The 16,663-nt window shown below is 48.0% G+C and overlaps 1 protein-coding gene across 50 annotated transcripts in view; it reads right to left on the bottom strand.

Annotated features, from left to right (window-relative positions):
• The window catches only part of TXNDC16 (thioredoxin domain containing 16), a 77,946-nt gene that overhangs the window by 19,473 nt on the left and 41,810 nt on the right, over positions 1-16,663 (bottom strand). For all 50 annotated transcript variants that reach the window (XM_050954652.1, XM_050954654.1, XM_050954653.1 and 47 more), the window contains 2 exons: positions 10,113-10,281; positions 6,167-6,303 (listed from right to left, as the gene is read on the bottom strand). In XM_050954652.1, coding sequence (XP_050810609.1) covers positions 6,167-6,303; positions 10,113-10,281 — 306 coding nt within the window. The remainder of the gene's footprint in view (positions 1-6,166; positions 6,304-10,112; positions 10,282-16,663) is intronic.

The following is a 16,663-nucleotide window of genomic DNA, read 5'->3' as shown; positions in this document are numbered from 1 at the left end:
GACCTCACCCAGAAATCTCCTCTATGCCTATGGCTGCAGCCCAGAATCCATGCAGCAGGAACCATCATTGTGTTCTGCGTTTGGTCTGTGCCCTAGTGCAATGGGGTCACAGCCTATGTCTGGGGCTCCTGGGCACTCTCACAATACCAATAAATAATAATCATAGTGGTAGTAGAATTACGGTAGCACCTGGCTGCCTGAACGGAGATTGGCGCCCCATGCTGTGAAAACACATAGCAAGAGAGCTCCTGCCCCTACAGTCTCTAAACAGACAAGACAGACCAAGGCTGCGACATGAGAGGTATCATTTAATTCAGCAACGCACTGAATTTTTAATAAAAACCCTAGTCCTCAGGGTTACAGAGAAAAGCTGGAAAAGGTAACCCCCACCCCTCCACTCAAACACCAGGCAGGAAATCAACAGAACTCACATGTACCGGTGCTTTTTTAAATCTCTTGATTTTTTTAAGCCAAGCTTGTGATTTTGGGGAGATGTTTTTTGAACTCTTGGGCCTGACAACACTAAGCCGGACTCCAGCCATGGCATTTGTGTGAGCCTGGACTCCATTGTCTGCAGACCCCGTTCAGTATGTCTGCACTGCAATAAAACATCCGCGACTGACCTGTGTCAGCTGACTCAGGCTTACGGGACTCGGGCTGCGGCGTTCTAGAATTGCTGTGTAGACGTCCGGACTTGGACTAGAGCCTGAGCTCTGTCATCCTGCAACGGGGGAGGTTCTCAGAGCTTGGCTTCCAGCCCAAACTCGAATGTCTACACTGTGATGTTATAACCCTGGCGCCTGAGCCCCATAAGCCTCAGCCCCGGTGTTTTATTGAAGTGTAGACACACCCCCTAAGCACACATGGTGAGGGGGATTCTCAGCCTCTTTTCTCACTCCCTTCAGATTTCAGTCCTCACAAGCGGTCTGAGCCCAAGCCCAATGAAGTCAATGGAAAGTCTCCCATTAACTGGCTTCAGATTCAAAGCTGCGTGCAGGCCGATAAGCCCTTCACCCTACTCCCATAGGCCCACTGAAAACCCTGCAGTTAGGCAGCATTTCAACTAGCAGTTGGTGAGTCAGGAACTTTGTCAAACACAGTCAGAGTCTTAGAGGTGCTTCCTAATTACACAATGAAGCCAGTATTTAAGAGAGCATTTTGTTCCCAGTATACTGAAAGAATCAACCAACTTTTGGTATCAAATCAAGTTAATCTTCTATGTGATCTCCTCCAATTTTTTCAGGAAACTTCTCTGTTATTGTTCTTTAGAGACATCCTGAGAGGCTTGTCTGCATGGGGAAATTTGCCAAAATAGTTGTACTGGAATAATTATTCTGGAATAAGACCATTTACGCAGGGGTTTAGAGCAAAATAACTATAAGTATTTTGGTACATTTCCCCCTGTAGACAAGCCCTTAGGAAAACACTTATTGGTCCATTGAATGATTATCTAATAATACAATTTCATTGAAAGTGCATTGATTGTTCTTTTGTTTATAGCTGGACATCTGTTAGTCTAACTTCAGCTCCTCGAAAAACCACGCATATGACTTCATACACTGTTCTGGAGTAAAAGTGTCATGAGAAAAACATCCAGAGACGTCCTCATTCTGCTAAGGAAAGAGGCGAGCTTTCCCCTGAGTGATGAGACCTGGGATCTGCCCCTTGCTCTATTTCCCACTTCCTCTGGAATGTCAGGCATGTCCCACCTTTTTTGGACGCAGTCATTCATTTTCAAGGCCTCGAATTCTGGGCCCCGCCCGATGCGCTCAAAACTAGAAGCGGCTTTTGAAAAGCTGGGCCTTGTGCTCAGTTTCTAAAATGGAGATGACAGTGCCGACCACCATTATAAAAAGTGCTTTAGGTTCTACTGATGAAAATGACACAAAACCCATCGGAGTCAATAGGTGCCTTTCCATTAACTCTCATGGGCTTTGCATCAGGTTCCATAGCGGGGTTAAACACTATTATTACTTACCCTACTGTTTGAAGATGGTAATGTGCCTTAACTATTGCCGATCAGTCCTGTAACTTTCATTCTATTACACTCATGTTGTGCCCTCGACACATTTCTACCCCCTTCCGTAAGAGCGTGGCTTGTGCGTGTGCGTATCTGAAGCCAGTATGAAGTGCAGTACAGAAAACAGTGCTATGGAACAAGATGTAACCAATCTGCCTCTGGCAGGCAGATTCTCTTCCCAGCTGCAAAGCATCCCTCTTTCTGCTTTCTGGGCAGAGGCTCTCAGATTTCCAAGCTGGGTGAAGATAACTGACAGGATGTGGGGTCAAAAGGCCACTAGTGTTCAGTTTGGCTTTGACTGGGGCATAGCGAGCCAGGCTATTTCTTGAGCTGTTTTTGAGGGGAATTGTGACTGCTCATTCTCCCTTTCTGGGTTGACTTATAGTCATTTAACTCTCTCACATTAAAGTCAGGGCTGGTTCCATTTAGAAACACCATGGACCAGATTGCCTCCTCTCCGTCTGCTGATGGAGAGGATGGAAACCCAATGTATCCTGCCATGGGGCTCAGGAAGGTGCAGGAGGCGAGTACTGCTTGTGCCAGAAGACCTATCCTTTCTTCAGACACCCTGGAAGCCCCTCTGCAGAGATCAGGTTATGGAGGAGGGGAAGGGGTAGAATGGGGTTCGTGGGAACCAAGGGAGAAAACGGGAGCAGAACTCAACCTGCAGAAATGTCAGCGCAGAGCATTATTTCCCACTGGCCAGGAGAGAAGATCACATGTTTTAAGGAAGATGCCGGAGGTCCATGCAAAAGAATGCACATGCTATTGTGCACCTACCACCTGCACATACAAATCGGGTGACTGGGGTGCCAATGGCTTGTAAGACGCCTAACTAGCCAGTGGATCCAACTCATTTGCGTGTGCAGTCATAGCAATCTGACTCACTACCCCTCCTCTTGACCCTGAGTCCTCAGCATATACAATTAAGAGTAACCACCAAAACCTCACCAAAGATTTTCAGTGGGTCCAAGCACGAACCACTTCCAAGCCTGCTTAGCTTGTAAAGTAAGATGAACATCAGGAATTTTCAGTTGTCCTATCTATTTAGCTTAAGGTTTAATACCACTGTCCATAAGTATAGTGGCTGGAAACCTTCCATGTAAAGTTATTAGCAACAGTGAAGTCCCTGTGGATTTCACAGAGTCACTGGCACTTCTCCCTTTATGGGGTAGAAGCTCTGCTTGGGATAGGCTTTGGTTTTGATTTTTAAAAACTTTATTACGTACTTTTGGTCTCGTTTGTTCCAGGAGCTGGGCAGATTGTGGGTTGGTTGAGATTTGCTGGGCAGAAGGGAGGAAAGATATTCTCACAGTTAGAAGGCCTTTTTGAAGAGGAAGGGCGTGCAGCGTTTCCTTGAGATCATCAGTCTTTGGATTGGCCGGACCCTGATTTTCCCTGGAAGCTTGTTCCATAGCTAGATCCCCTCAACTGAGAATGCTTTGTCCTTGGCTCTCACGCACACTGCTGTGATATCTGTGAGCTGCACTGTCCTAGAGGAACTCTTCAATCTACCTTGGGGTTTATCCATTAATTGAGCTGAAGATTAGAACAAGGCTTTAAACTGGCACCAAAAGCTGACTGGGAGCCAGTGGCGGGACAGGAAGATGGGCCTGATATGCACTAGTATGTTCTTTCCGCTGCTCTACACCTGCAGGTTACTGTATCTCTCATAACTTACTCATTCCACAAGGCACGTATGCCACTGCAGCCGCATATTCAGAGAGTGTTCGCCACGAGCTTTAATGTTCTACCGCTTTCTGCAGGGGGTGGAAAGGTCATGAGGGTGGTTGTTTGTAAAGCTGAGCATGATGCAGAGTTCACACCAAAACTTGACACGCACAATCCTCACATCTACAGTTGTGGTTTGATCTCCCTGGCTCCTTCTTATCATTCAGTCAAACCTACCTTCCTTCTCTCACATACCCAGTTGGTGTAGCATAGCTCGGTATGACGTTTGGAAGGGAAGGGAAGGAAAATAATCTAGATGGTTACTTGTGGCCGTAGTAACTGAGTGCCTATGCTGTTAGATTTAAACCACCGGTACCTGAGTTCACAAGGAAATCATGCGTTCTACTCTCAGGACGGTGGACATGCAAAGGGCAGAGTTAAAAAACCAACAGACTCTTAAGGCTGATCTTGAGTTATCCACATGCAAATAACAAAAAGTGCAAACAGTGCAAACATCTGTCTCACCCTCAGGTAACTCAGACCCACCAAGAGATTATCTGGAGACTCCCCCACAACACAGACAAACCCTTTGTGTGACTGGGTACTTGGGTTCTTCTGTTGCTCCATCCCCTGCTGGTTGGAACCCTGCAGACTCAGTGTAGCTGGTTAAGAAAAGAGCTGGGCTGTTCAGCCTGGTAAAACGAAGGCTGCAAGGGGATCTGATTGCTCTCTATAAATACATCAGCAGGAGGAACCCCAGGGAGGGAGAAAAGCTAGTTAAGCTAATGCGTAAGGGGGTCACAAGAACAAAGAGGTATAGACTGTCCGTGACTAAATTTAGGCTGGAAATCAGAAGGGTTCTACCCGTCAGAGGAGGGAGGTTCTGGAACGGCCTCCCAACAGGAGTAGTGGAAGCAAACAAACAATCTAACAGGTTTCAAGGCAGAACTTGACGCATTTATAAATGTGATTATTTTCTGGGGCTGCCTGCAAAAGCTGGGGCCTGGACCCAATGAGCCAGGACATCCCTTCCAATCCTATGTAACGCCACCCTGCACATAAAGGGAGGCCTTCCAGGTAATAATAATAAAACACCTACCTCTGACATAGCGCTTCTCATCAGTAGATCTAAAAGCACTTCACATAGGAGGGCTGCGTCATTAGATAGAGAGGGAAATGTTGATACAGAGAGGGGAAGTGACTTGCCCAGGCTCATCCAGGAGGCCAAGCTAGGAACTGAACGCAGATCTTTTGAGTCCCCATCCTGTGACCCAGCCACTAACCTACACAGAGCTAAAGAGGGCATGAAAGTCTGAAAGAGTGGGCCAGGTGGCAAGTCAGAGGCCCCGTAGAAGGAGCCCAAGGGATAGCCAAGCTAGGAGAGGAGGCATGGGCCAGAATACCGGAGGTATTATAGGGAATGACTGTCAATAAAGCCAACCCCAAGAAACAAGCGTGGTTTAACCCTATTCAGCACATATAGCCTTTATTCTGGAGCAGGCTGGAAAAAGCCATTAGGCAGGAGAATATTCAATCCCAGAAGGTGCATGTCTTGGGGATATTAAGAACTGTGGGACACAGAGCTAATAAGGAAAGTGCCATCTCCATTTTACCTACAATTCCTGCACTGCAGTGCTACCCCGGCTACTCCTTTCTGCATAGATAGAATTTCTCGCAGAGTGCTGCTACGTGAGGAATACGTGCGATCCACTGCATGGACATCTTTCACCTCTGCAGCCATGCTCTCTCTCTCTGGAGGGCCATAATTTAGGTCAATAACTTTGCTCTGAGAGAGGAGATGAGTTATTGCCTGAGTGTGGAAATCGCTTCCTTTGGAGGACAATCAACAGACCACCATTAACAGGTTTGCTCGAGAACCTACAGAAAAAGATCACTGGAAAACTTCTGAAGGAAGGATTTAACTTAGCAGGGCCGCAATCCTGCAGCATGTGGATGGACCTGTGCCCCAGTGTGGAGAGCCACTGAAGTCAATGCCAGGCCGTAAGAGTCATCCCACATGTACCTGCTTGCAGAACTGGGGTGTAGGACCTCATTCTCTGGAACAGCCTTTGTTGGGAGCACACCAACAGAGAGCTAGACTGGTCCAGTAGACAAAGCACTAACGTAGGGCTCAGGATATCTGGGCTCTGTTCTCAGCTTCTTGGATAAGTCACTTCACCTCTGTTTGTTCTCTCACCCTTTGTGCATTTTGTCTATTTAGACTGTAAGCTCTCCAGGGCAGGGCCTGTCTCCCATTAATTGTACAGCCCATAGTACAATGGGTCTGTGCTCTCATTTAGGGCCTCCAGAAACTACCGTACTGCAAATACTCCACATACACCAGTTACATCATTTAGCAAACGAGGAACCAATGAGTTCCTCTCAAATGGCAGAAATCCTCATCTTTAGGTACCAGACAGGAGCTCCTAATCCTGCTAACCTTGTATTCTCTTTCTCTCAAAGTGCCATGTTTACCTTCTTTCATGCTAGGGTGAAATATTCCCAGAACTGGTGTGCTGTGGTATGATGACGAGTCGGCATGGACTTCCCCACTTAAATATTCGTCTACTTCTTCAATGGTGGTCAGCTTCGCAGGGCAGGAAATGCTGCTTCTAGAGAAATGAATGAAAGCCAGGGGGAGATGCTTTGTTTAACATGATTTAAAAAAACTCAAAACATGCAGCTTTGTTAAATAAGCAAAAACCACAACAGAGTGAATGCAATGGAAGACAGACACATCAGGGAAAATCCCAACCGGCTTCTGGGAAGGGACAGCAGACTCGTGTCACAACTACTCATCTGTCGTGGGTTTGCTCTCTCATCCTCTTCCCAGAGGGAAAACTCTGTGCAGTGGAGCGTCTTGTTTCAGTAGGCTGGGTTTTCGTTCGTTAAACATACCTGTTACTCCGTGTTTATATTAGAAACAGCAAGGTCAAGAAATGCACTTTGGACTTGGAGCAGAAAGTGGGGAGGCTTGTGATGGTCTTTAGTTCCCATGGGAGTTCATTCTACAGGCTCGGACCCAGGGTGACCACATGTCCCGATTTTATAGGGACAGTCCCAATTTTTGGGTCTTTTTCTTATATACGCTCCTATTATCCCCAACCCCCGTCACTATTTTTCACATTTGCTGTCTGGTCACACTACTCGGACCCACCCCAGAGAAAGTTCTATCTCCTGTAAAGATGAGCTTGACTTTTATTGCTGAGAGCACCACTGGGCCAGAAGACCGTGGTTGGCAACTCTGCTCTTCGTCCCAGAGCTTTAAACAGTCTTTTAGGTAACCTGGGCCCAGGCCAAGAAGCGCTTTAAAGATAAGGATTGGATTCAAAATTCTGTGGGAAGCTAGCATAGAGAGCAGAGGACAGGTCTGATGGGCTCATGGCAGGCTGTGTTGCTGAGAAGATGGGCTGCAGTGTTTTGTACTAACTGGAGTTTCCTAAGAGCTGAAGGTTTCATGCCCAAGTACAACATGTTGCTGTAGTCCAGCCAAGAGGTGATGAAGGCATGAATAAGGGAGGCCAGGTCTTCATGCACCAGGATGGGATGGAGTCTCCAAGCCAACCGGAGATGGTAGAAAGCGTTACTCGCGGCTATCACGGTGTCAGAGCTGAGCGTTAGTGAGGAATCCAAGAGTACTCCTACACTACGGATTGATGGACCAATTGTGAGTGTGAACCTTCAAATCAAAGCAGACAGCACCGTGGCTGAAAATGCCCCAAAATAATTTCCTCTGCCCACCAGCCTCATCTCTGCCTTGCTTGGATTCAGCTTTAGCCAGTTGTTCTACATCCAAGAGCTGATCTCATCCAAGCACTTGTTCTGAAAAATTTGTGCTGAACCCCCAGTAAAAGTTTGCAAAGCCTAGAAAATGTTAAAGATTGTACACATTGGGGAGTGGGGCGGGGGCTGCCAAGTAGCAGACAGCCTAGACCTTGAATGGATCCATCTTGATTCCTTCTGGGGACGGGATGAAACCTAGGAACTCAGTTGAGGTCTGATCAAATGAGCACTTTTCGAGTCTACCGTAGAGACCGTGTTGTCAGATTCTCTCCAGGACTATGCAGATGTGAATGATGTGTTGGTCCAGATCATCTGAGAAGATCAATATATCATCTGACTATACAACTACAAACTGACCCAGTAGATCTTGTTGCACACCATTAATGAAGTGCTGGAATGTTGCTGAGGCATTAGTCAACCCAAATGGGTTGACCAAATATTCAAACTGTCCATAGCAGGTCTGAAAGGCAGTCTCCCTCTTGGACACGGATGAGACTGTAAACTCACTGGAGATCCAGTTTAGTGTATATGTGGGGAGCCCCCACATCGTCCAACAACTCAGAGATTAGGGTTAGGCGTTAGTGGTTCTGGACTGTTACTTGACTTAGGGCTCGGTAATCAACACAGAGGTGGAGGCTGCTGTCCTTTTTTATGAAAAGGGCTGGGGCACGGGCTGGTGAGGTTGACCTGCAGATGAACCCCCGGGCCAGGTTCTCTTGGAGGTGTCCTCGTAATGCTGCCAGTTCAGGCTCTGACATTGCTTAGCTCCACCCAGACGATATCTTTACCGCTGGCTGGAGTTCTATCGGACAACCAAAAGTCCAATGTGGGCGGAGGCTTTCTGCATTCTTTTTTTAAAGACATCAGCTTAGCTGCAGTTCTGGGGGACGGGGGAATTCCATAGTTCCCCCAGTGGGTGTTTCGATGTGGGCAACTATACCTATTTGAACCTTCTCAGGCCTGGGTGCAACCTTCCTGGTCCCTGGCCGCACCATCAGCAGAATTCTGATATGAAAGTGACCTTCTGGTCTCATCAATGAATGAGGGGGTCATGAAGGGTTAGCAAGGAGACACCAACGATCAGGGGAAAATGTGCAGAATGGATCGTACCAGATCGAATTATCTTTGTGTCCCTGAATAACAGCCTCCAGGGGGACAGTCTCCTCCACATCTGGACCCAAAGACAGTGGAGAGCCATCAATAGTTCCAATCATCTCCGGCGTGGCCTCATGTTGCCAGGGAATGTGTAGGGCCTGAGCTGTAGCTGGATCCACAAAATTGTCTGCTGCTCCCAAATCGATGATGGTCTCTTGGAGGGAGATCTGTTGGGGATCTCCCAGGATGTGCAGCTGGATAGATACCTGCAAATGGGAAGCCTATGGATGGGGCTCAGGGTGGGTCTTAGTGAGGACTAGGGAACAGGGAAATTCTTTTCCCTCAAGGACCAGTCCGGTTCCCCCCACTGTGTCTGGATGGACTTGTTTCCCCAAGCTGCTTGGCATTCGTACTGGGCAGGTCGAGATGACATGGCCAGGTTCGCTGCAATAGAAGCACAGGTGGCACTGACGGCGCTGTTCTTTTTCTTCAGGAGTGAGGCGCTGATGAGCCAGGTCGGCTTGCACAGGTTTGGCAGGCGATACAGAAGGTGAGGTCCCAGTAGGCCTGTAGAGGGACTGCAGGGAACATCTTTTCTCCTTTCTTCATTCTCACAGCCGCTCATCTATGCAGATGGCAAGGTCCACAAGAGTGTCTAGGCCTGCAGGCATCTCTACCCAGGCCTCTTTGTCTTTGATTTCTTCCTGCAGCTGGAACTGGTACAGCCGCTCTGTTTCGTTGCACTCTGTATCCACTGTGAGGTGACGGACGTATGCCACTCAGGAGGCCGCTGTACCTTACGCCCCTGCCGAAGTTTTCTCAGGGTGGCCTCGGCCATTCGAGCTCAGGGTGGGTCATTGAAGATGATTGATATTAGCTGGAGAAAGGCATCCCAGTTTGATAGCACCAGCCTACAATCTTCCAGCGTGGGGGCTGGGGGGGGGGAGTGGGGCAGGGGCAAGGGCGGGGGCAGTCTAACACATCTCCTGTCAGTAGGTTGATTACCAGGAAGTCAAACTGGGGGAGCAGGATGGATCCCAGTGTTTGGACAGTTTCTTGTTCCTGCTGCTGGCTTAAGTAGGGCCAGTGGGCCAATCAGCTGCTCTGGGACTCTGCCAATAGGACATCGGGGTGGAGCCTCAAACTGGGCCTGGGCTTTACGGGTCCTGGGTAAGGAGCTGTCGGCAGGTTGCCAAGCGGAGGGTTGGAACATGGCTGCTCCTGCGGATCTGGGTTTGGAGGCCCATAGGTAATGACTCTCCAAACAATAAACAAACATAAGGTGTCTCTCTATTGTGACAGGGAGAGTCAAACCAGTGGATGGATGTAACCTTTAAGAAAAGTTGTTTCCTGATAGTGAAAATGTGTGGAAGGTTGTTAAGCTCATTCCAGACCCACCAACTAAATTCAAAGCCTGCTGCTGAAACTAAGATTAAGTTCGAAACTCTGACTATGTAAATAGACCATGGTTCTGGGGCAGTAAAGAGCCTTCAGAAATGTCAAGCTAAAATACTGACGACGCTGATATCAATAGGACACTCACAGCCTGAGAAATCTGAGCAGCTCTGCTGTTCCGAGCATGCCAGTGTAAGTCAGTGATCTTTCTCCCTTCTCATACATCTTGGTAATGGGAAATTGGGTGACATTCTGCTTCATGCAGACATCAGGCCAGTCCCAGCAGTTTACTTTGGCAAGCGAAATTCCTTGGGTTCCTGTAGCGGAAAACAAAAATATTTACAATAAAGTCTGAGGAGTCAAAGATGAATTATTTATGCAGAGAGCTTTCCAAATGGGCACTTAGTTAAATACCGAAAAATATGGTAATATCCATGTTAGAAATCCCTTTGGCTTTGGACTTACCGTAACTGCAGTGTTGAGGGCTAGATTCTGATATACTTAAACTCATGCAGAGCCGTGCCTTAGTCCCGGAGTACTGCCACTGAAATCAATGGGACTACTCGCATACTAAGAAACCAGTCTGTGTGAGCAAGGGTATCAGAACCTGGCCCTAAATGAACCTCACCCATCATCCCAATAATAGCATGAAACTTATTAAAATTCAGTTGAACTATTGTTCCCCTGTCTGCCAATGTATTAATTATCACAACACGTTTGGCTCATTTTTGGTTCCTCTGTGTGGCTCATTATGCCACTCAGTGAAGTGCCGGTAACAGTTTCACATTCAATGGAGTGTTTACTTGCTGCTTTTTCTACACCGTGTACATTTTACAGAAGACATGACAGTCAGCTCTGAACGGTGGGGTTATAATGCCATTAAGACAGTAAGGTGATGTCAAAACATTACAGCAAAGGATAAATGGCTTGTGTTGCTATTAGAGCCGCAAGAGGCAAGTACGTCCCCCTAAATCAGAACTGGCCAGTTGTTCTATTTAATAGATCTAATCTTGGATAGCTTCTGGTACTCCTCTCCCACCCCAAGAACATTTCAGTGCCAAAAGGAAAAGGGTATGAAAGGGAGGACGTGGCATTATATTAGAACTGGTCTCCTGGATTGCAATGAAGCCATTTTGCTCAGCAATCTTCAATATGAAGAGAACTATTCATGCAGCAACTATCGATATTATAGTCCATGTTTATTTACCAGCAGCCAGCATGTTCTTTAAAGCAGTGGTAGTAGGGGTACACAGAGGTCTTCCAGGGGGTACATCAACTCATCGAGATATTTGCCTGCTTTTTCAGCAGGCTACATAAAAAGCACTAGCAAAGTCAGTACAAACTAAAATTTCATACAGACAATGTCTTGTTTATACTGTTCTATGTAAGTGCAATATTTCTATTCCAATTGAATTATTTAAGAAGTATGTGGAAAAAAGGAGAAAGTCAGTCATTGTTCAGTACTAGTGGGCTAGGACACTTTTGTATTTTGATATCTGATTTTGTAAGTGGGTAGTTTTTAAGTGAGGTGAAACTTGGGGGTACACAAGACAAATCAGACTCCTGAAAGGCAGACAGTCGTCTGGAAAGACTGAGAGCCACTGCTGTAAGGCAGCTCCTGACAATCTTTAATAATACAGTCGTTGTACTCCGATTCAGCACTTCTCAGCAGGCGCTCAGCTCCCTCCAGGATTGGGCTCATCGCATGAACATGTACTAAGCATTCAACCCCTCTGACGTACCGTCATATCCACCAGGCAGCACTTCTGGCTGAACTCTTATGTAAAAAATAAAAAATAAACAAAGCTTTCCAGTCCAACAATATCCAGGGTTCAGCTACGCATGTGCTATGTCACACAGCCAGTGCAGGGATACTGGGTTAGTCAAGCTGCTGGGAATTTTAGATTCCTTATCTGCAACCCACAGCAGCCACGCACGCAATATACTATTTCCAAACTATTAGAGACCCTTCCCCTGGTGTCCAAATGCCAACCATCAGAGATATCCATCTCCCTCAAAGCTCTGGATCCCAGGGATTCACTCCCCACATTCATCTTGTTCAGTCTTTCCAAAGAGTAAATTTCCCACAGCCAAAGTTTTCAAAAACAGGAGCCTAATTGTTGGCTGCTAAGTCTGCATAAAGGCACAACAGCCTGTATCCTCCAAGGCATTTAGGCTCCTAACTCTCATCGGATTTCAGTAGGAGTTAGGCATCTCACTACCTTTGAGGAGCTGACACAAAGGACTTGTGCTCCTAAGTCACTTAGGTGCTTTTGAAAATCCCATCCTTCAGAGCCTCATCAGACTCGGCTTTTGAAAATTTGGACCCACCTCTGTGACCAGCCTCCCAGCCCAGGGGGAAAGCTGTGTAAGTTGCCAGCAGGGGACACTTCTTTTTCTAACCACACCAATTGTTCTCCTTTGCAAAAGGACAGGTGATGCACCCTAAGGGGAAGCAGATAATGCTGTGTGTCACCTGAATTCCTGTGTGGCCGGGTTACTCCCAGGTTCTTGACAAAGCACTGCTGGCTCCCTGACCGGGTGCACGAACATTTATTTGGCTGTTCCCTCATTCAGGCGGAGCACCGCTTCCAATAGTCTCACTCAGCAACAACACACCAGTTACTGGTAGCACATCACAGCAGTACTCCCACGTCAGAGCTACCTTCCCTCAGGGAGGCTCTGGCAGGCTGCAGGCTCCAGTCAGTTCCTGGCCCCAGCCTGGCCTCTCCCTCACTGAGTGAGAGGTGGAAGCCTGCGTTCCTTTCAGGTCAGTCCTCAGCTGAGCTCAGCTCTCCCCTCCAAGCCCGACGCCTACTGCAGGGGTAGCAGAGCGGGGCTGGCTGAGCCCAATACTACTCATTAAGCTGCAAAGAGTCCTGTGGCACCTTATAGACTAACAGACGTTTTGGAGCATGAGCTTTCGTGGGTGAATACATGCATCCAACGAAGTGAGTATTCACCCACGAAAGCTCATGCTCCAAAACGTCTGTTAGTCTATAAGGTGCCACAGGATTCTTCGCTGCTTTTACAGATCCAGACTAACACGGCTACCCCTCTGATACTTGCTACTCATTAACCCTTTCCAGGCCAGTGTAGGGTTTATAGCCCATCGCATCCACCCATGTGTATTCTCACAGCTGAACTCCATCTTGTTTCACAGAAGTTAGACGTCATGCCGACCGAAACTCAGCTGGATCAGGGGAACTGAGGCCCTGATACCCCTGTCAGTCCTAAAACCTCTACTACTCTCGCAGGAAAAGATATTCCCCCAGTCACCAGACTCCATTCTTTTTGGGGATCTCATGAACTCGATGAAACCGTTGCCTAAGCTGGTTACTGAGATCCTCCACTTAGTCCGAAATGCCATTTTACTTAGCTCCTCTGTGCAACCCGTGTGTGGCCTTTGGCTGATGTCTTCTCAAATGGACATTCAAGCCCCTGGCAAAGCCGGCTGTGATCCTACATCACTGTTTCTGTAATTCTCAAGCTGTTTTCTCCCAGAGAGAATTTTAGCAATGGGATAGAGCGCTGCTTTTCCTGGATGCAGAACAAAAGGAACATAAAAAGGCCTCTGAATGCAGTTATCTGGATTTTGGCATCAAAAGATGAAGTCACACAACGCTTAAGTAGCAACTGGCTTGAATCCCCATCATTCTCAAACCTAATTTGTAATGCTGCAAAATGGAGGTGGAAAAACCAACCCACTGAGCCAATAGACAGCTAATTATCCAAATGGCCAAACAACATCTGAACCAAACAGACAAAAGGTGAAAGAGACCAGGCCAGTGAGAACTCAGGGACAGAGGTGGAGAGTGATTAGAATATGAGGCCCCCTCCCGACCCCGTCCCACACACTCAGGGTAGTTATGAGCAAGGTCAAATTGTTAAGGGGAGAGCTTGCCTGCATAAAACCATAACGACCAAGGTCTCCAGAGAGGAAGGCAGAATTTCCCAGTGTGAAAACTCCATAGAGAATACTGCCCATGGCACAGCCTCAAGACTTGGGACCGGATCCAAACTGACAACCTTCAAAGCCAGCCGTGGCTGGCGGAGCCGCCACCCACAGAGGACTAACCTGATTCACAAATTCTTAGCCAGCAACTCAGGGAGAGTCTCTCTCCAAGCCCTGGACCAGGCTGGAGACCGTCAGTGTCACTCCCTGCCCGAGATAAACAACGCAATCGTATCATCCTGATTTTGTAACAGGCTGTGGAGGAGAAGGAGCCAGAGCAGAGAACATGGCCAGCTATGGAGGCAATGACGCCAGAACTGGGAAGGTCAAAGGGCCATGGCCTTCCCCCTTTTTGCCACGGCCTGCCCCTCGTCTTCCTCCCGAGGCCCCGCCCTCAGGCCAGGTCAGCAGCTGGAGGCCAGGCAGCGTGGGGCACCACACCACAGACCCTCTGCCTGTTCAGGGTGGGGTGGGGCAGCAAGAGCAACCCCCAGCCCATGTCCCCACTCCCTGGGCCCCCCACCCAGGGCAGGTGGAGGGTCTACAGCTCCCTGGCACTCTGGCTTCTGGTGAGCCTCAGGTGGAAGGTGTGGGGTGGGGCCAAGGAGGGGGCAAGGGGCTCCCCCACTTTTAGGAAGGATCCGCAACTGCTGTTTGGAGGGGGAAGATCTTATCTCAAACTTTTTCTAGCTCTCTTGCCTGGCCTGAGGACGCCACAGGGTCCTTCCCATGCAGGGCAATGCCTGCCTTTTGGATTGCTGTATGGCTCATCGTAAGTAGGACCGGCTTTAGGCCGATTCGCCCGATTCCCCGGAATCAGGCCCATGCCTAAGAGTGCCCCACGCCAGCACCTTTTTAATTTTTACTCACCCGGCAGCGGCACTCTGGGTCTTCGGCACTTGCTAAAGCCAACCCTGATTGTAAGGTCACCTGCCGGGGAGCGTGCACGCATCATTTCAGTGCCCTGTGGGACAGCAGACTTTTCCTGGATAATCTGCTGGCTCATCAGCAAATCCCAGCCTGAAGACGCTGGCCTCCAGGCTCCCCCCTAGCTCAAGATCACCAACCCTTCAGGGAAGAGGGAGGATCTCACACAACACCTAACACAACCTGCCCCTGCGGCTACTTTGCCCAGAGACATGACACACGCCACTAGGACTCAGTTCTCTTTTGGAAAGCCAGAGCACCCTTTTGTCCCACGAACTCCCTGCATGGGGGCACTGCCTCGGCTAGATCCAATACCCAGAGATGGCAGATTTAAGCCAATGCCCTGCTTGCCACACTTTACCCTCCCAGTGTTGTGATTCTAGGTAACTTACCAAGCAAACCCCCACCCCAGGAAGAGAAATCCACCTGTGACATCCTGTTTCCTCCATTTCCCACTGGTTTGACAGCATGAGATGCTGTTATTCATCTTCAATTGTTTGGTGCCATCTAGTGGCTACAAGATCATTCACGGACTGCTCCATTTCATGTTAATTCTCAGATCTCGACGGGAACTGTTTTTTGTGTTTCATGGGGAAATTCCATGATCTTGAAATGCTTTCTGTTCCGAAATGGGGCATAACCAAAAAGTGCCAATAATTTCTGAAAAATGAAATTCCAAGGAAAAAAGTGATTTGGGGTCAACTGAAACATTTTGATAAAACTGAAGGATTTCACTCCAATTTTGAACTTTTAAAACTTTTTTAATGTACTGAAAAACAACGAATTTCATTTTGAAAGGGGAAAAAAATCAAAACGTTCTGTTCCGAAAGTGTCAAAAAGGGATGTTTCAGCACTATGGAAACGCTTTGTTTCGAGGGGGCAAGGGCAGAAGAAAGGGTTACGTGTCTTGATTTCCATAAAAAGGGTTTTTTTTAAACTGAAAAACCTTTTCAGTGAAAAATATCTAAGCAGCTCTACCCATTATCTTGCTTTCTCTGCACAGCTGCAGCCTTCCTTCACTCTAATCAGCAAGGTTCCAATGGAACAGATGTGTATTTGGACAGGCCAATGGTCTGGGGAAGGGGGAGCAAAGGAGAGCCTTGGTCTGACACTTGTGCTCGAGCACAGCTCTTGTTTTCTTTTTAATCAGGTTGCCACCAGGGACTCTGCTGGCTCCCATTAACAGGATCAGACAAATGCGTGGTTGGAGCCTCGTTTCATAATGGCCGAATTCACCAATGCCTGCTGCTTTCCTTTCCTTCTTTATTTCTACCTATGGCTCTCGCAGACTCTTTCTGACATGCCGACATCTAGCTGCAGGATAATGGAGTTGCCCTCACAGACCGGACCAGACCATGCTAAGGGGATGGAGGAGCCAGACAGTTTCCTTCCTCGCTCAATATGGTGCCAGTGGTGAGGAGGCAGAAGATGTAGTGACTCCCAGTGGAGACATTTCACAACACACGTGGTGATTTAGTTGGTGACTGGGTGATTTAGTTGGAGATTAGGTCCTGCTTTGAGCAGGGGGTGGGACTAGCTGACCTCCTGATGTCCCTGCCAAACCTGATATTCTATGATTCTATGAAATCTCAGCCCCACTGAAGTCAATGGGAGTTTTGCCGTTAACTTCACCCACTTTCCCCCGGAGCAAGGCTTGCTGTTGCAAACCCAGACCAGTGCCTGTGGCAGTAAGCATGACAGCAACGGGGTCTGAACAGCTGGAGGGAAGTTCACTGGTTAAGTAAAAAAAATATTGTTATAATAATAACAACAACAGCAGCCCTTTCTGAGACTTCCTGTTTATTTTCAGGACTTTG

Source organism: Gopherus flavomarginatus, chromosome 5 (assembly GCF_025201925.1).
Source record: "Gopherus flavomarginatus isolate rGopFla2 chromosome 5, rGopFla2.mat.asm, whole genome shotgun sequence".
In the NCBI taxonomy this organism is placed as follows: domain Eukaryota; kingdom Metazoa; phylum Chordata; order Testudines; family Testudinidae; genus Gopherus; species Gopherus flavomarginatus.
This window is presented reverse-complemented; position numbering and strand designations above follow the sequence as displayed.